Source organism: Sinocyclocheilus rhinocerous, unplaced genomic scaffold (assembly GCF_001515625.1).
Source record: "Sinocyclocheilus rhinocerous isolate Xijiao unplaced genomic scaffold, SAMN03320098_v1.1 scaffold1694, whole genome shotgun sequence".
Lineage (NCBI taxonomy): Eukaryota > Metazoa > Chordata > Actinopteri > Cypriniformes > Cyprinidae > Sinocyclocheilus > Sinocyclocheilus rhinocerous.
The window spans coordinates 410,302-437,126 of record NW_015626863.1 but is presented as its reverse complement, the minus strand read 5'-3'; the positions used below and the strand labels follow the sequence as shown (position 1 = coordinate 437,126).

Sequence of the window (26,825 nt, the reverse complement as noted above, 5' to 3'; positions counted from 1 at the left end):
AACAAAGAGTGAAAAATTTAAGGGGGTCTGAATACTTTCCGTACCCACTGTATATATTAAAGTAATTAATATAATAAACAATATAATAAATAGAATATAAAATATAAAATGTGTGTATAAAATCATACACAAAAATAAATAAACACAAACACATTTTTATTTATTTAATTAGATTTTTTAAACAGGACAGATATTCATAGCTATTTATTATATGCATGTAATCATTTATTGTACTAAATAATAACTTATTAAAACAAATGTTATTCTTGCATTTGATATATTAAATACAATAACAAAATGGTTTTATTTAATATAATAAACTATTATGTCTGGTTGTGTGTGTGTATACATATACACACATAATAGTTTAATATATTAACTAAAGCTAGTTTTTTTTTATCTTTAAGTGGTTTATCTTTGATTTATGGTTAGACTGTAGTAATAATTAACTTCATATATCATCAAGAGACGTTTCAGGTATGTCCCTGTGTATGTAAATCAGTGGTTCATATCAGATAGACCTAAGGATAAACTCAATTAAGATGGGAAGACCACTTTATGTAAAATAAAATGAACCAAAAAATTGTGCACCCAGCTAACTTTGATGCATACAGCAGCTTATTTTCATTTATCATATACATGAGTATTAGTATGTTTAAAACTTTGTTGAATAAAGTTCAACTCATTGCTATGCAGTATTTGCTAATGAGGACAGCTAGTTTTAGAGTGAGGACTGGGGTGGCTGAAGTTCACTGGCACTGTGGGACCATGCACATGCAGGCCAGGAGCAGCTCTGCTTTTTTCTCTGATTTTCATGAGATTTCTGTAAATCGCCATGAGCGTGGCATGTTAGCATATCCCACTGTGAGATTTACTGGTGAATCAGCACAAATCAAACATATACTGTATGCTGTGCACGTCTGTCATGGACCGTTTAATAATTGTTGGTTTTGTTTGTAGCTGACTTGTAACAGGAAAGCTGTGCCTCATTTCAGATAATTAGATGTAATTTGCATCAGCATCAACTCATCAAAGGCAAGGATAAATTATTCTGGTAATTATAAAAAGATCACAGATTGATTCATATCAGTGCTGTAGGGTCACGTGAGGTGTCTGAGGAGGAAACGCTGGTAAAATCGCTTAAATGGCCTCATTGTTTAGTGATTTAACCAGTCAGTCTGGTTAAAACTTATTGTTTATTTGTTCTGGCAGTTGCTAAAACGGAAATCAGTGTCTCTTTTTTGATACTTACAGTGTTTCGAATCCAGGAATGATGTACCTCAAAGTTGCATCCATACGCCATCTGCTGGTAAACATGAGAATTGTTTTTGAATATCTTACAGTGTTCGCTTTAGAACGTGTCACGAGCAAAACAATATTTTTTTTGTAATCATTTCATGGAGATTCAACCTTTTCAGACATTTTTTTTCTAGTTTTGACAGTATTTTTTTTTTAATCTTTTTTTTTTCTTTCAGTTTTATGAATTAAATACGAGACTATATGGAATAGCCTATATAGGCCTATACTTTAAAAAAAATGCCCATCGCAAAAGCAAAAGAGTGAAAAGTTGAGTGTAAAACTAAAGTTGAGTAGTCAGAAACGTTTAAATTGTTACGCTGTCAAATTTGATTTGCAAAATAAAAAGACATTTTTAGGATTCTGGATTTGGTTTTGAGCTTTGGAAGAAGCCATTACAACAACAAAAAGTGCTTCCTTATGATTTCATGAAGATTTCAGAATTCTTTTTCCAATTTCTACAGTATATTTTTTTTGCAGTTTTATGAATTACATATGAAGGCTATGGAATAGCCCATTTATAATTTAAAAAATAAATGTTCACATCAAGTATTTAAAATGAATGAGTGCAGAAAAAGATGGAAAAAAAATGTAGTGACCATGTGAAACCACCAATTGTAAAAAATAAATAAATAAATATATATATATATATACATGTCAATTTGAACCTAAAATATGGATGGTGATTAAAATAAGTTCAAAGACATATATGCCAAATGAACTCTGCATATAGATATGTAAATATTTTTAAATGAGCTTTAATATCAATTATATTATTTTACAGGACTTTAATATGACCAACCGTACAATGAGTGCTATGCAGATCATTTCAATAGTTTATTTCTACCATACACAAACTGTACAACACAGCGCAGTACTGCTTATGAAATTTTAAAAGTGTAAGGAAATCCTGATATACAAACAAACTACTCGAACTGAAAAAATAAAAATAAAACAAAAACAAACTAAATCATTTACAGGACCGTGTATTATACTGTTTTTTTTCTTTTACACAAAAAAATCCATATCACATTACAAAACATCAAATACAAAAAGAAAAAAAATAAATATTCCTCACAAAACTTCCTGAGCAAACAATCTGTGGTTTATAAATTAAAAATTAGGAATTACAAATCATTTAAACAGAATTAATCATACAGTAATTTAGGATTTTAACAAACAAAATTGATTTGTTTTATTGAGAATACAATTCATTATGCTCATTTGGTCAGATAATATAGTGTTTTATTCCCTCTGAATGACCTGCAACAAAACTATTTTTGACATCATCAATGGACAACGTAAATCTAAGGTTAAACTCCTTCAGTGTGCTAATTAACCTGCACCGATCACGCATTTGTGACCCGCTCAAAATAAACACTAAATAACAGAATAAAAGTGCAAAAGGGTACGTTTAGTGTTAGAGAAAGCTTTAAAAGTGCTGCGACAAGGCCGTTTGTGATCGTAACACAGCAATAACAGCACTCAGATCTGCTGAGGTGACCTCGGCCGTGCATTTAAACACAAAATCAAGTGGTACAGATCCAGTCATAATGGAAAGATTACTCCCTATTGCCGTAAATCATCCATTTTCATATTTTAGTGGCTTGAAGACATGAAGTGCTTTGAGAAAATATCATCCATAAAAGCTATTTGAGAGCCCACTGTTGTTTGTCGCACAAAAGAAGCCAAAGGTTGAGGAGTTCAGTCTCACAGAAAAGAATGAAAAACCTTATTGTGCCTGATCATAAAACACTTTTTTTTTTTTTTTTTACAAGAATATCGTTACATACTTAAAATGCCGTATAAACAGTAGGTAAACCGAGTTTAGAGGCTTTTCATTCAGAAAATAAATATACTGCAGAATAAAATGAATCACCATTCACGTAATACTGCTCTACCACAAAACAGATCATATTCCATGTACTCATTTACATTTAGGCACATATATGCACACACACGGATGTGCACACCGAAGGCAGTTCATATGAACAGAAACGGAAATCATTTTGTGTGTGTGGATGATTTGATTTTTGCTCACTGTACAGTCGTTTGGAGAGTTACTCGGATAAAATGTTTTTCTTTTTGCTCACTTATTAGAATTTATGCATGAAAGCAAATGATATCATTTCAGTGACATACATTAACTACATTAAAAAAAAAAAAAAGTCAGGGATGCATACAGTACGGTTCAGCTGCTCACCAACAGGTGGCAAAAGTGGACTATTCTTACATTTGACATCAGTTATGAAGAAAAAGTCATCACAAATGCCGGTGAAATATTTTGAACGACTAAAACGCCCAGTTATTGTACAATAAATGCAAAATAAAATTCACAATATGTAAGACTGGCCTTGCATTTTGGAGTTGCAGCAAAAAATGATAGCAATAAATCAATCAATAAATAAGATTACTGTGAGATAAATAGTACCGATGAATAAAGATAATATGTAGCAATAATATAATAACACACGAAAGAACAATACGGAATAAAGTCAAGCAAACCATAGGAAATAAATAAGTGCAAAAGGAGGTAAAATCTCACTGAAAGGAACATTGAGCTGTAAAAATGTGGCTGGTATTTTTCAGTGCAATGCATTTATCATGGAATGGAGTTACTTTTTTTTTTTATTAATCGAGACGTATCTTTGCACAGATGACAAAGCCAGCCCTCTGCGGACAATCAAACGGTTGTGAACGAGAGTTTGGCCTTATACGTGAATGCCCTTGATGGCCTGTCTGATGCTGTCCAGTAAGGCTTTGCATTCTGGTGAATACTCGTGCTCTGAATTGTTGTACATATCCGTCAACGTGTTCACATATGCTTCGAAGTTCTGTTCATTTATCGGACCCTGAAACACATTAAAGAACATTGCATTCATTAACTCTGAAATGCATGTTTCATAATGTCTTTAAAATGCATTCAACCCTTACAAACATGCACAATTCTAACTATAGTTTACCTCAAAATACCATAAATACTCCAGTTGTTGTTGCTACAGTAAAATCATATTAAATTAAATTAGCCTACAAACAAGTCTTAAGACTCATGTGGCTAATAAATTGTCTAGTTTTAATGACAGTAGTGGCTAATACCAAGTTACCACAGTTTTACTGTAGTAACTACGGTACTTTGTTAGAAAATACACGGTAAAATATAAAACGTTCAGTTGGTACCTTAAAGGAAATATTTAGAGCTGATAAAAATGACTTTCATTAGTGTATCTAATTTATGCAGTTTGATTTGGCCCTATTAAATAATGTTTTTAATATTAAATATTATTATTTTAGTTAATGCATTAACTAACATTAACAATGAGCATTTGTTACAGTATTTTTTAATCTTTGTTAAAGCTATAACTTTTGTTTCATTTTGGAATTAACAAGATTATTCATTGCTTTAGAAGTATTTTTTTATTGTTAGTTCATGGTAGCTAATGTAGTTACCTAATATTAACACAGGGTTTTTGCGGGTCAATCACAAATTAAGGCCTTAAAAGTTGCATGCACTGCACTAACTAAATAAAAAAAATACATACATACATAATGTCTTGTTACATTACTTGAAATGCAATGTGAAGATAGTTAAAGTCTTGTTTTCTGAGAAATTGAACAAGTTTAAGTGATGTTATGCTTTAAACAATAAAAAATAGCTCTCAATATGGTATGAAAACTATTATTTTCTTTACTTCGTCTTAAAAAAATCTTTAAAAAGTCTTACACTGGCCTTGATAAAACCTGCAGAAACTCTGTAACAAATGAAACCTTCTAAGTGGAGTATTACCATATTTTTAAAGTATTATGTTCCTTGAAAACCTGATTTTGTTTTTACAGTATAGTCAGTTACCATAATCAAATTTTGTAAGGGACCTCATGCAGTGATTAAAACTGTAATAATATTTGTTGACAGAGATCAGGTTATGCTTTACGTGTTTATCTGTGTCAGTGTGAGGTCCGTCTCACCATTTGCGGCAGCTGGATATCTGTGAGACTGCTGATAAGTGCTTGACTGAGACGCGCTAACTCCTTCAACAGACTGTCGTTGTGCTGCTCGATTATTTTATTCTCCTCCTCGATAGTCTTCAGGTTGCACTCCATGGATGAAATCTGTTTTAAAACAGGGCAAAACAAGGTCTTTAGCTCTGAAACTACATTACCCATAATGCTCGGCGCATGACAAGGTTATTTACCTGAGTCTGGAGCTGCATCATGTCTGCTTCTATCTTCAGATTGGATTCATTTAGCTCCTTTATTTCGTGATCCAAGTGCTGCATGTCTTCATTGTTTTCAATACCTGATCGACAGAAGACAAACCAGACAATGGTCATCTCAACTAAATTACTTGAGAAGCTGCCGCAACTTTTGAAGCTCTTTTTTTTCCTTGTCGCACACTACAATGATAATATTAGCGGGTCAAACATTAAGCATTTAGCTTAATTTTATGCTGTTTTATTCATTTTAAGTGCTTAAAGTACTCACCGCTGCTGGTTTTGAGTTTGATGGTCATCATCTCCTCATCGGAGAGTTTCTTCTTGATACTCTGGGCGTTTAGTGGACATCCTGACAAACTACGAAGGGACCAAACACAAAATCTACAGATCAGTACTAGATATTTTGAGTTTTTTCTTTTTATATCTACACAAATTATAATCTAGCTTCAGAAATCATGAGTATAACATATGACCATATTTATGACCAATTTATATAAATACATATATATAAAAAAAATCACATGAATCTTATTTCTGAAGTCAACCTGTATATATTTGTGCATTTAAATATTTATTTTGAATATTTATGTGAAAAAATAAACAACATTAATAATCCAGATATGCTAGCTTGATTGGAAATAAAATATAATATTGGAAATGTAATAATAATATTGGAAACTTATTGGAAATATTATAATGATAACATAGTTCAGTAATATGCATAATATATATATATATATACAGTATGTGTGTGTATATATAATTAAAGAACAAAATACATATTTTAAATCATAAATACTGTTGTTATCTTATTTCTGAAGTCAACCTGTATATATGTGTATATGTAATATTTGTTTTGTATATTTATGTTAACATTTTTATATTATATAATATATAGTATTATTACATTATATATAACAATATAATTAATTAATTTAATATATATTTCAATATAATTTAATAAGTACTTAACAACTTCACAATGACTGTGTTCAAGTTAGGACATGAGGTCTTATTATCCAGTATGTAGGTTTAAAGTTTAACATCAGAACTGAAGTTCCAGGTTATGATATAGTTTGCTCACCTCCTGTGTGTGATGAAGACGTTGTTGGCGTGACCCAAGCCGTTGCAGCCGGGCAGAGGGCAGTGTGGAAGCTCCTGTTTACAGAGCTTCCAGGAGAAGGCCGATCCGTTCACCGGGCTCTCCTTCTGCCGTTTGGTGGCGATGGGGCAACTTCCTGCGCTGCGATGAGACGTGTATTTACCCGACACGTGGCCCTGACTGTCACAACCTGCCACTGGGCACCTGGTGCACGAGAAAGGAAATATATCTTTTTATTATATATATATATATTATTTACCGCATTCACAACAGGACAATGTACACTGATATCACTGCCAAATTATGTGCATCCTGGTGAAAATATTGTCACTGTCCATGAATATAGTACATAAATTAAGACATTTAAAAAAAAAAAAAAACCTTAAGTGAAAGTAGGATCATCAACATCAGGAGGTCTAACTAAATATTTTTTTCTTATTCATTTTATGACAAAAAACAAAATATAAAAGCAAAATATATAAATATAAAGCAAAATATTATGCTTTTAGCACTTAAAACTATTAGGGGTTTAACAACTGCAGTTTTCAGGGAGTTTGGATACTGTATATATTCAACTAAAATTAAATAAAAACTGAAAATATAAAAATAAAATCTAATTAAAATAATAATAAAAACCCTATAATATACTAGTTGGGGGGATCAAGGTCATAATCTGCATCACAAAGGTTGTTTGGTATTGATTTCTGGGTCACCATGCCAAAACCCACACAGATGTGACCCGACCCCTCGATGTGCTTAAATTAAACCCCTTGCACAGCCTTCTTTTGTTGTCCTAAACTCAACAGAGTAACAGCGATTGCCAAAGATAATCTCTGATCATCAACATCAGGAGGTCTAACTAAATATTTTTTTCTTATTCATTTTATGACAAAAAACAAAATATAAAAGCAAAATATATAAATATAAAGCAAAATATTATGCTTTTAGCACTTAAAACTATTATAAAATAAAACAAAAACTTAAAATATTTCTCAGTTAATAGTTAAAGCAGTTACTAGTGAACTTTTTAGACTGAATTTATGCAGTGCACATATATAGATTTCTGAATCTGAATTCTACTACTAAAAAATGACAAAAAAAACAATCACAAAGGTTGTTTGGTATTGATTTCTGGGTCACCATGCCAAAACCCACACAGATGTGACCCGACCCCTCGATGTGCTTAAATTAAACCCCTTGCACAGCCTTCTTTTGTTGTCCTAAACTCAACAGAGTAACAGCGATTGCCAAAGATAATCTCTTATTTGAGACTGAACTAGTTTCAGAGCTTACAACGTAAACACAAATGAGCCCATATACATTCACTCGGTAATTTGATGACTAAAACTTCCAACGGCCCACACCGCCGCCGCGTGTTTGTCATTTCGCATGTCCATAAATACCCCCAACCCCCAATTTGCTGAGTTGGAAGACTTTTCAAATACCATTAAGAAGATTAATCCTGTGAAATGCTGATTAAAAATGTATTCAAAGCAGAAAAAAGGGCTGGAATAATTCTATCGGCACACACGGAAAGTCAAACATGACATATGTGACGAACCTTTCAGAAGTTCAAGCGTGCAGACGTGTGTGTGGGAAAGATACGCTGCGTTTACTGCGTGATGTTTCAAGCTTCGACACCTGTCGTGTTGCCATTGAACAGGGGTCATTACCTCAACAGCCGTGAAATGCCACAAAGTATTCACTCTTTGCCGATTACCCGGTTTTAAATGCAAATTATTTAACCCACTGAGTGCCTTTGTGTGGCCTGATGTTTAAAATTTATTATAGTAAAATGTTAAAAATGAGACATTGTGCTATAATGAAAAGCATGACCATTTATGTCATGCAGAAACATCAAAAAATATCACTACATTTTCATCTTTCATTGAAGTCTAAGATTATTTAGTAGAGATTTCCTATTTAATGAGGCTTACCTCCTATGAGATGCATAGTTTCCTGTCACATGACCTGAGCCGTCACAGCCAGGAGTTGGGCACCTTTAAAACAGATAGAAATTTATGTCAATGATACAAATTACTATGATAAATATTAGATGAATAAGTAATTTAATATCCTAATGATTTTTGGCATAAAAGAAAAATCTATCATTTTGACCCATACAATGTATTTTTGGTTATTGCTACAAATATACCCGTGTGACTGGTTTTGTGGTCCAGGGTCATATATATATAGATGACATATGACGTCTGTGTGTGTGTGTGTGTGTGTGTGTGTATATCATAATAAGTTTATATATAATAATAATAATAATAATAATAATAATAATAGCAATAAATATTTACATTATTCATTACTTAATATTAAATATATTATTCAATATATATTATATTTACCATATTCATATTAGATTAATATTATAAATATTAATTATATTAATTATATGTGTGTACATAAATATTCATAATAAATTCATATAATAACAATAACAACAACACCAATAATAATAAATATTTATAATTATAATACAATTATAATAATAGTTGCTAGTTATAGTAATTCATAAAATATATATTTTCATAATACAATTCATAATAATAATTTATATAATAATAATAACTCCAACAATAATAATGCATATTTAAAATGTTTATACAGTTATAATTATAGTTATTAGTTATAATAATTCATAAAAATATATATATTTTTTACATTTACTTACATTATTTCTACACATTAATTCTCTGTAACTTTAAAATAATTTATTATTTTTATTTAATTGAAACTTTAATTCAAGCTAATTCTTACTTGAGCTCTTGAGAACTAGCAGCCATTAGTGATTTCAGGGTCTTATCGGCCAATGGGCAACCGGATACACTACAAAAATGAAAAAATAAAATAAAAATACCGGAGACATAATGTATATTATTTTGAATATTAATGTATATTATTAAGATTATTTTGCTGCTTGAAAAATAAAGAGGGTGAAAAATATGGGCGGGGCTTTTTACCTTCTATGTGATGCATAATTTCCTGTCACATGACCACTACCATCACAACCTGGCGTTGGACAACTGCAAAGAGAAAAAGACCAGATGAATGATCAGATGCACACAGCCTATGATTTCCTGATCTACTATACATGCTCTAATTAGTAACAGGGTCTTTTGCATGCTAATGTGTGACCCAGAAACCCCGAAACAGAATGAAGATATAAAAACAGCAGTCCATATAATGATATTACCTCATCAGCTCTTTCTTGTTGTCTCTTATGAGCATCTTGTTTTTTGCACTTGCCATGTTTACATCTCCGTTGTACGCTTTATCCTCGAGGGACGCCTTATCCAACTGATCCATCTACAAGACACAGGACAAAATGCCAAAACATTGTGCAATTTTCCAAGAAAAGTCGCGATGGTCACTTAAAAATGGCATTCTGTAAGCACACACGCACACTAATAGTCTGTGAGAGGTTTGATGCTGCTTAAGTATACTTAATAAAACATATATCCATTTAAACTCCAGTATAATCCCTCGTAGTATTTATGATGAATATAAAACCTTTGGATTTACTTTTTTTATAAGGTAAGTATCTTTGAGCACCAGATGTCAGATGGAGAATCAGACAAACATACAACTGTCTGGGTTTGTTCTTTGACGCCAAAGAGGATGAAAAATTGTCGGCTTTTCAGGAACATTCTTCTGCAATTTCTTTTTAATTTAGCTTTCATGTCATAGCAGCGCATCACAAGAGACAGTGTGCCTAAAGTCGTGGCTGACTAACCGAGATCATTTAGATGAATAAATAGAAAGTTAAGGGTTTTAAGTTAAATATGTTCTTAATGTAGCATACAACAAAGTCAAAGAGCATTTAGACACTGAATGTGGTTTCCTCAGGACATTATTATAATTAGATGTTATTCATTTTCCACCCAATTCTATTAGCTTCATACAGTACCGCTCAAGATTTAAAGAAAAAAATAAATGTATACTTTAATTCAGCAAGGATGCATTAAACTGATCAAAAGTAACAGTAAAGTCATTTATAATGTAACAAGAGCTCTATTTAAAAAATTATTATCTATTATCCTAAAAAGAAATGTATGACAGTTTCTACAAAAACATTAAGCAACTTTTTTCAACTGTTTTCAACATCGATAATAATAAGAAGTGTATCTTGAGCAGCAGATCAGCATATTAGAATGATTTCTGAAGGATCATGTGACACTGAAGACTGGAGTAATGATGCTGAAAATTCAGCTTTGCATCACAGGAATAAATTACATTTTAAAATATATTCAAATAGAAAACAGTTATTTTAAATTGTAATAATATTTTACAATATTACTGTTTTTACTGTGCTTTTGATAAAATAAATGCAGCCTTAGTGAGCATTAAAGACATCTTTCAAAAACATTTAAAAATCTCATCGAACCAAACTTCTATATGATGCATTAAGGAAGAAAAAGAAAAGTGCCTCTATCCCACCTCTTTGTCTTGTTGCACAGGTGTTTTGCTGTAGTTCAGCGGCGTGTCCCAGGCGTCCTGTTCGTAGAGGACGCGGTAGATGGCCGGGGAGATCTGGAGACCCGCTGCTTTGGCTAGAGAAGGTTCAGGTGGGGTGAAAAGGACATCTCCTAATGCCGGCATCACAGGAGAGTCCCTCAGACCGTAAAAAAAATCTCACCGAGCCAAACCGTTGAATGGTAGTGTAAATATCTGCCTCTGTCTCTCCTCTTTGTCTTGCTGCGCAGGTGTTTTGCTGTAGTTCAGCGGCGTGTCCCAGGCGTCCTGTTCGTAGAGGACGCGGTAGATGGCCGGGGAGATCTGGAGACCCGCTGCTTTGGCTAGAGAAGGTTCAGGTGGGGTGAAAAGGACATCTCCTAATGCCGGCATCACAGGAGAGTCCCTCGCCTTTTCTCTCTTTTTCTTCATACTTAAATCCAGCGTTCCATTCTCGTCTACCTCTATTAGCGAATCCTGAATGAAAAAGGAACATAAAAAGCCTTGTTGATAACCAACCTTTGATAACCAGAGTGGTTTTCCCATAGAAAACAGTTTTCTGAGCCAAAAAATCTACACTTCTATCATAGTTAGGGTTAGAGACTTGAACGAACCCCTAACTGTGAATGTTACAATTATGTGCATAACTCATCCGACCTTATGTGTTACTGTCATAAACGATACCTCAAAATGTGTGGATTGTTAGTGTGGCGAGTTTTTACTTTTCTTACCAGTTAAACGTACAATTTTTGTATTGCAGACAATAAAATGGTTAAAAAAACCCATCTCAAATAGAAGCAGGGCCGGATTTACGCATAGGCATTCTAGGCACGTGCCTATGCTCGCTCGTCCAGGGGGGGCCCAAACACAATGAAGAGATATATAATATTTTTGTTATACTATGGGATATCTACAACAGTAAAAGAACCAAAACCCCAGAAGACATTGAGCAAATAAATATAACAAACAATAGGGTAAAAATGACAAACTATTTCCATGTCTTCAACCTTTTTTATGTACGGAAATCACGCTTTCTTTCTCGCGTTCTCTCCCACAGACGCACACAGTAGTTAGTTACAGACACGCACTCGCGCACACATGCGGAGACGTGGACAGAAACTTGTTGTCAGAGCTGCGGCTGCCTCGCGAATTTATCAATAAAATAGTTTCGCAGCTGAAAAGCTACATGACATTTCTCAGTAGCGAGGTTCTTGAAGCAGTTCAACTTAAAGATTCGCTATTAGTAGACGCTGCTGCTGAATGCTGCTGAGAGACGCACGTATTCACACGCGCTTAATCTCTCTCTCCCTCTCTCTCTCTCTAATAACTGCGTTAGACTGCATTAATAACTGCATTAGCCTGCATATCAAAATGGCTCAAGCCTCTGTTATTAGCTCTAAAATGACATTTTGGAATTTGCAACGGAACGTTTGCGGAAAATTAGCTAGTTCAACACACAATATTTCAGGACTGAAACATGTTAAATATCTTGAAACAAATCATCTGAACAATTGATGTGTGATTGTGACTCTAGGCCGTTAAAATGATACTCCCGAAGAGGTTATGTGGCCACGTCGCCGCGCCTATTAATGGAATGGTCTTTCTCAGTTCTCAAACAAATTAAGAACTACATTCAATTTTTATTGACTAAACGCAAGCGCTTATTGCGATAGAAAATACTGTAATGGTTTCACTGATTATGAAATATTTTGGTTTGCTTGGGTGGTAATATTAGGCCTATTATATTAATAGGGAAGGGGGGCCCAAAAAGTTGTTTTGCCTCTGTCACGAAAAGAGGTAAATCCGGCCCTGAACAGAAGAGAATATCACAGGGACTTGGATGGAGTTTTTTTTTTCAATAAATTAATACTATTATTCAGACAGAGCATTACATTTATCAAAAAAGATTATTATTTTCAAATAAATGTTGTTCTTTTGAACGTTTTACTCATCAGAAAATCCTGAATTTTTTTTATCATGGTTTAAGCAGCACAACTGTTTTCAACACTCAGAGCTCTATTTTAAAAATTATTATCTATTATCCTTAAAAGAAAGACAGTTTCTACAAAAATATTAAGCAACTGTTTTCAACATCGATAATAATAATAAGTGTTTCTTGAGCAGCAAATCAGCATATTAGAAATATTTCTGAAGGATTATGTGACACTGAAGACTGGAGTAATGATGCTGAAAATTCAGCTTTGCATCACAGAAATTAATTTAAAAATTAAATGTATTCAAATAGAAAAAAGTTATTTCAATTTGTAATATTATTTCATAATATTACTGGTTTTTTTTGTATTTGTGAGCATGAGACTAATGTTAAAAACATTTTAAAAATCAGCATGTTTTTTTTTTACTGTGAATGAGTAAATTAATTATTTGAATATTACACCATATCTTATTTTCATATGATTAATAATGTCAATTTATATTAAACATATGTAGGTTTTCTAGTTAATGGACATAGATATGGTTATTTATTTATTCATTTTTCTTCCATTTTTTTCCCAGTGCCAGGTGGATTCTAGATGTCAGCCAAAATGGTTTTAGGTCACAATCATTAATGGTGAGTTTAAAAGCTCTGCGTTGCTTAATATCATAACTTTTATCACCAACAGATGTGCTGGTGTATGAATTTGTGTTATAGCGATACATTTTTATGGAACTCGTTAACTGCTTAAAAACGTGACACACCAATCATTCCACACACATTTTGCACAGCAGCAAACAAAGGAGAGCTCTAATCACAATAATTCAGATTACAAACCAAATATGGCTCTTTCTCGAACCAGCTAGAATCGACCAACTGCGCACCTATCCAGTTCATCCCTGCGCACGATGTGAGTTTTTCTCATCTGATGACATTCTCTCCAGCCTCAGAAACCAGTGAGGTGACATCTTTCTCCCACACTTCTATGAAACGCTGCAAGACGATAAGCCGTATTCTTAGCAAAAAAAACAAGCGACTTGGCACAAACAGGGAAATCGAGATACTTAACATGCATAAAGACATTTCGACGCAGACATCAGCAGATGACAGATCGACTAACACTGTTTTATTCATTCGCTCAGTTTGTACAGTATACCTGCTCTCTGCCCACTGAGTGCTGGGACTACGAACGGCCTGTGTGGTGTGTAGGTGTGTGAAGCGTTTCATGCCATACTTCTGCGAGTTTCTCTCAGTTTTATCTCTCCGTGTCTAAGAGGAAGACCTGCTTTGATTGAAGTTATCAAACTGTGGGATATGTACCTAATTATTACTAAAATATACAGCATTAGGATCCTGGACTGTTGTTTTATTATGCCAACATATAAGAAGAGTTTACATTATTCACATTAATTACATTAAATTGCATTATTTTTTTATAAGACTGTTTATAAGAATTTCTATATGCAAGTATTATTAATAAATAATATTTATGTATATTATTTAAATAATCCTTTTTGTATGTAAATATTATTAATACATTTTTTTAAATTAAATAAAAAAGATTTTTATAGTTTTACAAAGAGATAAAGCCAGAAGACTTTTCATTTTTATATTATATTTAATATTTAATAGCTAATTTTTATGGCACTTTTCCACTTTTTGTCTGAGAGAAAAGAAGAAATAATACAGGGAATGTTGCAGGCAAGATTCGAACTTGCTTTGCCCATAACCACTAGGCCATGACTCCAGCATGCTTTTTAAATATATTTTGACTGTTTTTACCATTTTTATTAATATATGTGTATCAACAGTTTGTTTTTCTATTAAAAGGGGGCTGAATATTAAAAAAATATAATATACTGTACATCAAAGGTATCAAACTGGATGGATCAAACAATATGTTATGTTTCTAATTATTACTAAAATACACAGCATAAGGATCCTGTAATTTTACTATGCATTTTGATTAAATTACGAGTGCTTATTTAAGAAGCTAGTTTCAGGAATGTATATTTATGATTATAATAGCTCACTTTTTTTGGCATTATTCCACTTTTGTCTGAGAGAAAATAAGAATACAGGAAATGTCGTAAGCTGGACTCGAACATGCTTTGCCTATATGCACTATGTTTATGTTTTCCATTTTATGGAAATTATTGAGAGTAGCATTATTTATATATGCATATCAATAGTTTGTTTTTCTATTAAAAACAAGGCTTAATTAAAGAGCATAACTGTATCATAACAACATATCAATTTCCACACTATAACATACATAATCTGACGGCCTGTGTAGACTTTCCTTATTTCATTTAAATAAAAGAGTGATGTCTATTAATCCACAGCCAATTGATATAATCCAACTTCTCATAGATCGTCTGTTAGAGATCAACGCCAAAGGATCTGTACAAGCTTATCTAGGATAATATATTACTTAGCAAAATGTCTTCGACCATCTGCACTGAAAAAAAAAAAACACACTCTCTCCTGCAAACAAGAGAAAGACCCAACATTACCATTAACACAAGCAGAAATCAAATGCACGGCCACATGTTTTACAAAAAGCCTTATAATTGTCATAGAGAAGGAAGCTGTGATTGTACTCCTCCCAACTCTTTTTGATGTGATTACACAAATTCTCCTTTGTGTATATTAAAGCTTTAGGGGCAGTGTGGGTAAAAGAAAAAAAAGCTCCCACTCTCTTGTTGTTGTGCCACCAGAGGCAACACAGTTCTCTGTGCCAAAAAGTGTCTTTTGATGTTACTCCTCTTTTTCATACACAAATCACAGTTGTTTCAGAATGACCACATTAAATACCTTTTTCTGAGTGGTCTAATTTGATTACCTTTGTGGATGATGCCAGGGGCCGGCTGTGGGGCAGGACCTCGCCGTTGTCTCGGCAACGGGTGGAGAGGTTGAGGATGGCTGCAGATGCGATGTTGGACTGGAGGGCGTTGCTTTGGGCTTTATGGCGACTGGGGCTGTTGTCTCCGGCCATGATCATATGACCTCCGGGACCCAGAAAACAGGGGAACTGAGTGGCTGGAAATGGTAGGTACAGTTAGTACTCAGAAAAAGAGGAATCGCGGGAGAGTGATTTTGCATAGACAGACTGAGGAACTGCAACCCCACATCTATGAAGGCAGGTTTAAAAAAAAATTATACATATATTGAACATATTCATAATAAGCAAATGGCTTTCTACACTGTATTTTAACCAATAATTACACAAAAAGATCAATATAAATCTCTCTTGTGCTCTCTCTCTCTCTAAATATATAAAATCATTATTATTAATATAATTTATATATATATAATTTTTATTATAGATTTAGTTATAGATAATAAGTCTGTGTGCATTGAATTTATTTAATACACGAGTTTCACAATTTGAGTTGAATTACTGAAATAAATGAACTTTTCCATGACATTCTAATTTATTGAGATGCACCTGTATATATATATATATATATATATATACATTTTAAATAGAAAACACTTTTACATTTTCTAAAGAAAATGTGAATGGTGTTTTCGTGTGCAAAGTTACTGACATGAGGCCAGGGTGTTGCTATGCAGTTGCTAAGATGTTCTGAGTGTTTTCAGTGTTGCTATGTGGTTGCTAGGGCATTCTAGGTGGTTGATTATCAGCCTAAATCAGGGTGCTTGTATATGGCGCAAACAAGTGAATGTACATGTACAGCTCTAAGTCACACATGATGACACTGAAAACAACAGCTTTTTAAAAATAGTATTGTCAGTGCATGCTGGGTAACCTTTGATTTGAGACTAAATAGACACTCACAGTCAGGAAAGTGTGCAGATTCGTGACTCTGGTCGGATGCCATCTGAGCCTGCTTGCCAAAGACCTGGGCGTCAAAACTGGCGTAGTCGAAATGGCCTTTAGTGTACTTGTCCATGTCTTTGGCCATGCTGGCCTGCAACGCTGCCATAGGATGTGCAAATCTGTACGTGAAGTCAAATTTCTTCATGTTTCCTAAAGGTCTGAATAGAAGAGAAGGAAAACATCAAGACTTCAGAATTGCATTAATGTTTTTAAAACACGTTTCTATTGCTCCTTATTCTTTAGCATAAGAAAAGACACACTACATCTTTAATAAACCATTCCCAACCAAATGTATTTATTTATTTATATAATGTAAAGCTCCAAAAGAATGAACAGGTCAGATGCCTATAATTATCTTTCAGAAAGAATACTTATGAACTTATTTTCAACCTGCTTGATTGTAAAGGAATCAAGAGCTCCATAAGACAATGCTGCTTCTAGATGAAGGTTTCTTACCTCGTCATCCTCTCTGTCATCTGTCTGCACTTTGCTGGATCCTCCTGCGGTTTGGAGATCTTCTCTGCAGCAGCTATCGGGCAGCCTGAGAGACTGTGTGAAAACAGACATCAGAAGTTAGTCTCCTCTGGGTTGTTAACTTTATTTTAATTGAATTCGGGTGCACAATTAAAAAGAATCCAATAGTTCCTATGAAATAAACATCACAGTGTTTTATAGACTAGTTAAGTGTCATTGGATTTTTCCTGATAAAGTGAAACTTCATGATTCTTTTTAAGCAAATATCCAAGTTTCATTGCAAGCGCATCTCTTTTTTTGGGTAAATTAACATGTCTGATGCTTTGAGGTGGTTTATATCAGTGCAACAGTGCAAAATAGAGTAACACTGCTTTTTCTTTGGGTCAAATTGCGAATGTTGTCAACTGCTAATGTTATTATTAAACCACTCATCATTTCATTTTCCCCAATTTCACATCCCCGCTGCTAAATATCTATGCAAATCTGTTTACAACGAACAAGGAGGATTGTAAAGAAATTAATAGTGTAATTTGAGTATAATTTAATGTTGAGTAAAACCATAAAAACGCTTTTGTTACTTGAAATAAAATAAACTTTAACTGAAATAAAATATTTAGTTCAGCTAGTTCAGCCAAGGCTACATTTCTCATTTTCATTTAGTGTAACTTGATGTACTAAAATAACTAAAACCGATAATAATAATAATAATAAAAACTATGGAAGCTCATTTATGCCATGGAATAAATTTTTTTTTTTAAAAAGGTAATAGCGACTTTTTATCTCACAATAATATCAGAATTCTGAGATATAAACAGAATTCTGAGATATAAACTCAAAGTTTATATATTTTTTTTCCTCAGAATTGTGAGAAACAAATTCTGAATTGTGAGATAAAAAGTCGCAATTACCTTTTGAATTTTTTTATTCCATGGCAAAAACGGGCTTCCATAAAAACTATATAGACATATTTTTAAAAAATAATAAAAAAATTAATTAAAAATAAAATGACAAAAACACATAACAAAATTACTAAAACTTTAAATAAAAATTAAAACCGTAAATATAAAAATAAAAACTAATTCACAATATTAATAAAAACTCTAATAATATCAGTATTAGTATAATATGATACTAAAATAACACTGGTATAATCCAGCTGTTTTCTGACCTTCTATGCGTGCTACGGTTACTGTTGACATGACCTCTTCCTGTACAGCCAGGTGTCGGACACTTGAGGACGTTTTCATGCATGGCGAGGACTGTTAAGAAACAACAGAGTAATGTTTAACAAAAGAACAATTGTACAATAAGAATGGACGTCACATTAAATAAACAGTAATTCAGCATTTTGTGTTATTCACTTCTATTGCAGCTGTTTCAACTTTTCATGCTAAACAAAGTTTCCCATGCCATTCTTTGCAACTTAAAATGGTCTCTCCCTTCAAATATGAACATGCAAAAACATCATGACTACAAATGCATTTTGATTATCATTTAAGAGAGACGCACATATTGTTGAAGTACTATCCTCAGTAACTTTTCAGTCTGTTCATAATTAGTTTGGAGGATGTGCCCGTCTATTTTGGCTGCATGCACGGGTCCTTTGATTTGCAGAATGCTGCCGCTGGTTTATGAGTACATGCTTTCATATTGGAGGAAAAAAATGGAAAAAAACTTAATTACATTTCTCCGTTCCCTCCTTCAGGGAACGAGGGTTACCATACGTAACCGAGACGTTCCTTTTGTCAAATCACTGTTTAATGGCGAATGTTTGTTGTGCTACTCTCAAATGGAGAAAACAGCAAGTGAAAAGTTGTTTCCAGAAAGCATTTTTAATTTGCCTACCACAGGAAATCAAACCTCACTTGTTTTGATAACTAAAAAATTTCTTTGAAAAAAAAAAAAATTTTTTTTTAAACTTTCAGCTTAAAAAAAACGTGGTTTCTACTGGAAAGCTCAAGATAAGGAATAAATACATGAAATGCATCCATGTAAATGACATATTACATGCTTCACATCTGTGATTTTTTTTTATTAGAGGTATTTTTGACTAATTGAAAGCTTGAAAAATTACACCTCAAATTGTTTAATCTATGTTTATCGTATTTTATCGATTTAATGATTTATGTAATCAGTCTTTTCATCATTTTATCACATCTGCAGTTATAAACAATGTTTTTTTTTTGTTTTTGAGGAAAGTTTGGCAATTAGCTTTAAACTTACAAAAATAAAAAGAAATGGACTGCTTCTGAATTAAAATCGAAAATCAAAACTTTAATGAATGAATGAATGAATGAATGGTTTTTTTTGGGTGGGGGGATTAAATAAAAATTGCAAACATTAATACCAAATAAGATGAAAATATGATTTATTTTAAGAGCAGAATTTCCCTGGATTTTAAAACGTTTTATAGCTGTAACTGTAGCATTAAAATATAATGTTTGGCTCAAATTCTGTGAAATTTGGAGTCAGTAGTGAAAACTTTTTATAAACTTTTTTTTTTCTATCTATCTATCTATCTATCTATCTATCTATCTATCTATCTATTATTATTAATATTATTATTTTATTGAATTTTTTGCATTAAAATATGAAGTCTGGCCAGTCCAAAATATTAAAATCCTGGCAAATGTAACACTTCAAAGCTCCTAAAATTTAGGAAAGATTAAGAAGCTACAATAAAAATTTAAGTTAACAATACAAAAAGCTAAAGATAAAATATTTAAATATAACATTTAAAAATGTATGAATCTTGCATCTTCTTATCACAGAAATAACTATTAGATATTTTTTGTAGCATGCATTTAAATTGAATACACGTCATGTAATGTCTCTATGCAGAAATGCGCTGAATATAATAGAGGCTGGTTAGTTAAGCAGTCACCATGTTATCTTTTGTCCCTCAGTATCTGTACAACTAAACCTTGATCATTAGTATGGCATGAATATTTATGGGCTGAAAATGATCACAGTGTTGTTATCACTAATTGTATTTGTTCTGTTTGTATTGTACTGCTGTGAAGGGAGGAAATGTGTCTAATGTCCTCAGGAAGTGATGCGTAACACGAGAACAGACTCACTCTCTGGGGGCACTCTGACTTTGTGGGGACATCCTGATAGACTCCGGTGATGAGGGTAGAGGCCTGTCACATGACCCGTCCCATCACAGCCCGGGGTCGGACATTTGATGTCTTTCTTTTCTGTCCGAGGGGAATCTATAACACACACACACACACACACACACACACACACACACACACACACACAAACAGTAAAAATAGTGCTCTTCAAGAACGTATAGTTATAGCTGATCCCATCCTGTCACGTTCCTCTCCATGTAAGCCTCCATTAGCGTCCTGTAACAGCATGTTGGGTATGTATGTATTCATCCATGACATTAGTTAAGGCTGCGGTCTTACTCAGGGCACCGGTTTCTTAGCGCTGATCCATTGAGAGATTATCTTCAGAGATTACCCATTAAACAGCAGTCAACGCAAGAATCAAAGTGCTTAAAGCTCACATCAGAGATACTTTACTAGGATTTATGACTTAATTTATGCTCAGGGTAAAATATCTGGCTGATACCGATAAAAATCCAGAGTTTCGTGTTACAGAGATGTCATCAGAAGATTTTCTTCTTGTACTTGTATTTTTTTTTCTATAAAACATGTTGGTTATTTACTATTAAATATTTTGTTGGCAAATGTTTTTAGCACTTAAGAGGATTTTATTTATCTATCCCTCTGAGCTAGAATCTCTCTATGTATCTTTCTTTTTATGTGTTGATACTGCAATATTATTGCAAAAATGCTTTTTTATTTTTTTCAAATTTCTATCACAATTTCTGTGATAGAAAATGCAAGATTCGTACATTTTTAAGAACATTTTTAAATATTATATTTAAATATTTTAGCTTTAACTTTTTGTATTTTTAACTTACATTTTTATTGTAGCCCCTTAATTTTAGGAGTTCTGAAGTGTTACATTTGCCAGAATTTCAATATTTTGGACTGGCCAGACAGACTGGCAAAAAAAACGATATATATATATAGATAGATAGATAGGTAGATAGATAGATAGCAAATGACTCTTATAAGCTAGTTCTTTTAGTGAATGAAAACACATGGAACTAACTGTGAGTTACTGATTGGTTGTTCATATGACAACGTAGTTAAAGATAATTAAATTAACTTAATAAACACAAAACAATACCAAATTTTCATTGTTTAGCATTGTTGTATTGTTATTGGATTGCCTTTATTAGACTTTAGACTTTTATTACCTCTAAAGTCAAATTTTTTTGTAAGAGTTGTTTTAAAAGTATTTATTATTGAAATCATCTCTTCATTTGGCAATGGAAATGCATTTCTTCATCCTAAATATTAATTTCCCTTAGTACTAAAATAATTGTAAATGAATCCATTGCGGAACCAGGATTTTTACAGAATTCAAACTATTAAAAATCATTGAAAATGTGATGAAGCTCTGGCGAATCTGTCATGAATCTCACCTTTGCTGCTGTGGTACATGGTCCGAGCGTCTATCTCCAGCATCCGCTGCTGCCTCCGTTCATGGTTCATCTGCTCCAGGAGGAAGCGGTCCATGTCTTTGTAGGCACTGTGGAGGACCTGTCTATGTTCAGACTGCAGCACCATGGCCTGCTCTAGAAGACTGAGGTTTAGTCGGGCCCTGTCCAGCTCCAGACGTCTGGCCACCAGACCTGGGCCCCAAACACCTCCTCGCTCCTCCATCCTGGGCGTCTGGAGCTCCTCCTCACTGTCGCTGAACTCTCTTACAGAGCCATACTCCTCCATCAAGATCCCTGCACTGTTTCTGTTCATGTAAGCAGAGAGGGCATCTTCGTGCAGCTGCTGTCCAATTCGGAGTCTCTTCATAAGAGTATCGTCTGCAGGTGGACTGGGGCTGTGATGGATCCCATTGACCTTCGTTAGGGACGGAGGAGCGCTCCATTCTTCTTCATCTGCCTCTGTGTCTGGAGACAGGTGATAACAGGCTCTGATCTCCTCCTGGTTTTTCTCTTCAAAGTCCTGGTTGTGTTCCTCCTCCTCCTCTTGCTCATTCTGGTGTTCAGATATCTGAGCCGCCAGGTTTGGCGAACGTTTACTCGTTTGTTCTGACCATGACAACAAGTGGTGAGACTTTGTGTTGTGATAGATAGTGTCTTCTAGAACATCACCACCGTTGAGGTCCTCATCTGAGACACAGAAGAACGGACTGGGCTTAAATTGATGGATCATCAGCAAGAGCTCATTACATGATTGTGTTTGGAGGGAAAATACTAACAGATGGTTTTCAGAGCCTTCAAAATCACAAGTTGTGACAAACATGACAACTTAAGAAAAACATGAAGGGAAACACAAAATATAATAAACCCTAAGAAGTAACTAAATACGGGCTTCATCATATTTCAAATGTGACTCTTTGGTCAAATGAAAAACAAGTTCAATTAATAAAATGATTAAATTAATTGAAAAAATGATATAAATGGGAAAATTCAAAATGAAAAATATTGTCAATAAAATATTATGACTTAAAAAAATGTAAAGGGAAGCACAAAATATGACAAACCTTAATAAATAAGAGAAAGATAGATATTTAAAAATGATACAAATGGGAAAATTAGAAAATAAAAAATAGAACATTTAGCATTTTGTTAAGAAAACATTGTGAGAGTTTTACATGTATCCCAAGTGCATAAAAATATTTTAGTTTAAAACGCCATCTAGTCTCCATCCAAACTTCAGATTATTAACTGAAATATATACATAACTTCACCTTAAAAAACAAATAGCATAAAATGTATATATAGTTATAAATAAATAAATAAACATTTCCCCTTCTAATTTAATCTGTTCAATTTATGTAACTGTATTGCTTTTAAGTGCAACTTGCTAAAAATGATACATGTACTGAAATTTTTTTTTCCACATCCACAATGGATAAGAGTACATGATATAAAGCTGTAAACGCTATTCAGAAAGAAGCATGATTTGCTATACTACTGTACCACTTCTGATAAATCCATAAAGCTTATTTGACTAGGGTTTATAGGGTGAATAATTCCTTTTTTGACAAATCTCAGACCTTTTATCCCTTAAAATCACCTTTAAAGGACTCATTGGAATCGCTACAGACCCGATTATATTAAGTAATCGAGTCAATGTTTAACAAAAGAATCTATCAGCTGGATTGATTTACAATCCACTAATGATCTCTCTGAAACTTACCCGCCGTGGTTAAAGCTCTTTGGGTACTAGGGTTTAAAGTTCAAAATACAGCGTAAGCTCGAGATACATCTATCCTCTTAGAGAGCCTTATGGCACCCTCCAAACCATATGCAACCACTGAGTTGATTAGATATTAGAGCATTTTGGCTGCCACCACATGCGGTTTCAGGGGCGTCTAATGGGATCATACTGCCTTAACAAACAGTTGCTTGTCTTAAAGAGCATATAAAGTAGTCCTGCTTTTAATCCCCCCAAAAACATCCCTAAATGGGGGATAGAGAGCTCTTGCCAAAAATGGAAACCAGGCTTTGAGGGGTTAGAGTGTGCTTGCCGATTCGTTCATACCATGCCAAACTCCGGCATAATGTCGCAGAGGTCTCCTTTGGCGCTGTACGAATGCGAAGGCATAATGCTAGCGCACAACCTAAATTTTGATTGTGTTTGTGCAGATAATTATAGTTTTTATGCATGCTGGTTGAGGAAAGGGTGGTTAATCGCGTCCGTTTTTATTTTTGGAATTGCATCCAATTGTATGCGTGTCGAATGTTACAGCACTGATTCTTGAGAGATGAAACGTGTCCCACACTTTTAAGTCAACATTGATATTAATCAGTGTTCAATAAATGTTCTTTACATAAATGATCCATTTCATCTTAGTTATATGAAAATATAAGTCACCAAACCACTCAGTACTTATCATATAAATAAAAAAATATATAACCGACATGTAAATATGTATGTTTACAAAATGTATCCATTTACTTACTTAGATGCAAAATGACTTAGGATATTAAGTATTGTTTTCTGAAAAATGTATCAAAATTTAGTGAGTTTATGTTTAAAAAAGAAACAAATATCTGCTAAAAATAAAGAAAAATAATCTTGTTTCCCTTTGAATTACGTTTATTTTTATATTACCCTACTGATAGATTTTTTTTAAGCATAAACTTGATCATTTTTTCAGAAAACAAGACTTAATATCTTAAGTAATTTTACTTCTCAAGTCAATATATCTTTGATATTTGTACTGGAAAACAAGACAAAAATACTACTCAAGATTTTTATATGTTATACACCTTAAAATACAACTTATTGACCACACAGCTTTCAAATTGTTTATGAAAATATGAATAAAATCAGGCTAGTCTTCATCCTGAATGATTTATTTTTCCATATGCTATTATGGCAACTCCAGAAAAACAAAATAGCTACAAAACATCTAACTAAATGTGATTATTTTGTCAACACGTCCCATCAGATTTTCCATGAGATGCTGCTGACATTTCAAAAGACAGAGCTGAAAATCAGTTTGAAACTATCCTGTAGTCTCAATATACTCTTAATCATAGTTGAATGCTCCATTTATTATAAATATCCAAAATGACAGTACTTATTTTGTTTGTATCTGACGGTATTGACCTGTACAGAGCGATAGGGAAGGATTTTTTTTTTTTTTTTGTAAAAATTTGGAAGAAGTAAGAAGTGGCACCAAAACATGAACACACTGAACAGATTTAACTTTAAACGTTAATATATTTATTTCTGATCTCAAGAATCAAGCAGGAACACAAAGCATCTGGAGCCTAAACCAAATGGAATTCCACAGCGAATGCACTTAAAAGCATCCGATTTTTTTCTGATTTTGTCGCTTTTGTCAGCAGTTTGAGGTGTGAAAACCCAAAGCGGTCCAGCGCAGATGAAAAGTTCGCCAGTTATGCTAAGACACAATTAACAGAGCAGATGATTAGGAGTTCTCTGCCATCCAGATGGAGATACAGCCCTGACCAAAAAAATAAAAAATACAGAACAGTGAAAAAAAAAAGACTGGAGCGAACAAGGGTGAAAAATGCTTGGATGCAGAGAGTGGTTTGTGTTTTGGAACAGGTGAATGGTTTATACTCCAGAATAACCATTACCATTGTGTGTATGGAGACCAGAAGCTTGGCTGGAGTCACACACACACACACACACATACATAACAGCACCAAATGGAAGCCTTACACCCCTTTAATTTCTCCCCTGCCTTTCCATTTCCCTTTTTTCTCATGAAATTCACATACCCCTCTCGTCCCCCTACAGATCCATTAATTTCGCTACGGTCCCAGTCGCCATCCACTCCCAGTCACACCCCGCGCATTGTCTTTTAATTTTTTTTTTTTCACCAGCACTTCTTCAGTAGTGCACTTTGGCAAAACGCAAAGCAAACATGTTGCAAGACAGCAGGGAAATATGACAAATGAGATTTTCCTACTGCAACTTCAGAAAATAATACAACAAATTCGAAGGAGGAGGAGGGGGGGGAAAAAGGCTATGATTATTGTGGATAATATGAAATCAGAGAAACAAATAAATTCCATTTCCAATGATGCTGTTCAATTTATTGAGCTATTTTGTTGTCCATTTAACAACCCACATGTGTCCAATAATGAGCCGCACACATTATGCCTAATTATGTATATTTGGGCTGCGTTCGATGGTCTAACAAAAGCTTTCGAAAGGGACAATTACGTTTGTTGCTTGGTAACATCGTTAAAAATATACCAAATAAGTGCAGATTATAGGGGTGTGGAGGTACACATGTAAAGCATGGATATTGTTGCCAACATGCTCATAATTTGATTCATTAGGAAATGGCAGCATTTTGTTTCTAGAAAGGAGACTGTTTTAAAACGTAATATCGACTTTAACGTTTCCGTGCCTTCGTTGCCAAATATGTTTTGTTGTTGGAGTGTATGATCACACTCTTTTGTCAACGAGGCACAATATAATTTGGTGCATTCTATTCTCAGTTACCCTATTTGCATAATTATGCAAGCAACCACACTTGCTTATAAAAAAACACTTTTCCAGGCTGCACAATCAACCAGGCGGCAGCTACTTTAACGCCGCCGAGTTTTTAATCCGGGTTTCAAAGAAGTCGAGCGGAGGAAATCTCCTTAATCTGGACACCGGATGCATGAAAAAACATCCGGGAATCAACTGTCGCGAACTTCCCCGGGACGACGTGATAGATGAACATGATGGACGAATAGATGGATGCGGTGAGGGAGGGGGAGAGCAACAGCTTCAAACGCGGCTCAGCCAATCAGAATCAAGGACCGGAACTATCCGTTTTATAATCAGCTTTTTATCACAGGAATAATTTACATTTTACAATATATTCAAATAGACAACAGTTACATTAAATTGTAATAATATTTCACAATGTTACTGTATTTTTTAAGAATTTAAAATAGAATAGACTTCTTTC

At 33.7% G+C, this 26,825-nt stretch overlaps 1 protein-coding gene across 1 annotated transcript; it reads right to left on the bottom strand.

The window, feature by feature from the left end:
- Positions 1-3,303: 3,303 nt before the first annotated feature.
- LOC107718003 (myelin transcription factor 1-like) lies at positions 3,304-23,983 on the bottom strand. The gene is made up of 19 exons (XM_016524921.1): positions 23,921-23,983; positions 22,632-22,647; positions 21,838-22,542; positions 20,408-20,542; positions 18,496-18,586; positions 17,310-17,402; positions 16,812-17,011; positions 15,852-16,048; positions 11,318-11,550; positions 11,059-11,233; positions 9,815-9,927; positions 9,582-9,644; positions 9,379-9,447; positions 8,547-8,609; positions 6,592-6,813; positions 5,776-5,864; positions 5,487-5,590; positions 5,260-5,403; positions 3,304-4,148 (listed from the first exon to the last, which is right to left on the bottom strand). Exons 1-19 carry the CDS (start codon positions 23,981-23,983, stop codon positions 4,008-4,010), a joined length of 2,916 nt encoding a protein of 971 aa, XP_016380407.1. The 3' UTR covers positions 3,304-4,007.
- Between the last annotated feature and the right edge of the window lie 2,842 nt (positions 23,984-26,825).

Bases quoted from the DNA above. Each gene is read 5' to 3' on its own strand.
- LOC107718003 (XM_016524921.1), bottom strand. From the start codon at position 23,983: ATGCCTTCGCATTCGTACAGCGCCAAAGGAGACCTCTGCGACATTATG. The intron at 16,049-16,811 runs GTGAGTGTCTAT...TACCATTTCCAG, and splicing joins ATCTGCACACTTTCCTGACT to CCACTCAGTTCCCCTGTTTT. The intron at 5,591-5,775 runs GTGAGTACTTTA...TCTGTCGATCAG, and splicing joins CAAACTCAAAACCAGCAGCG to GTATTGAAAACAATGAAGAC.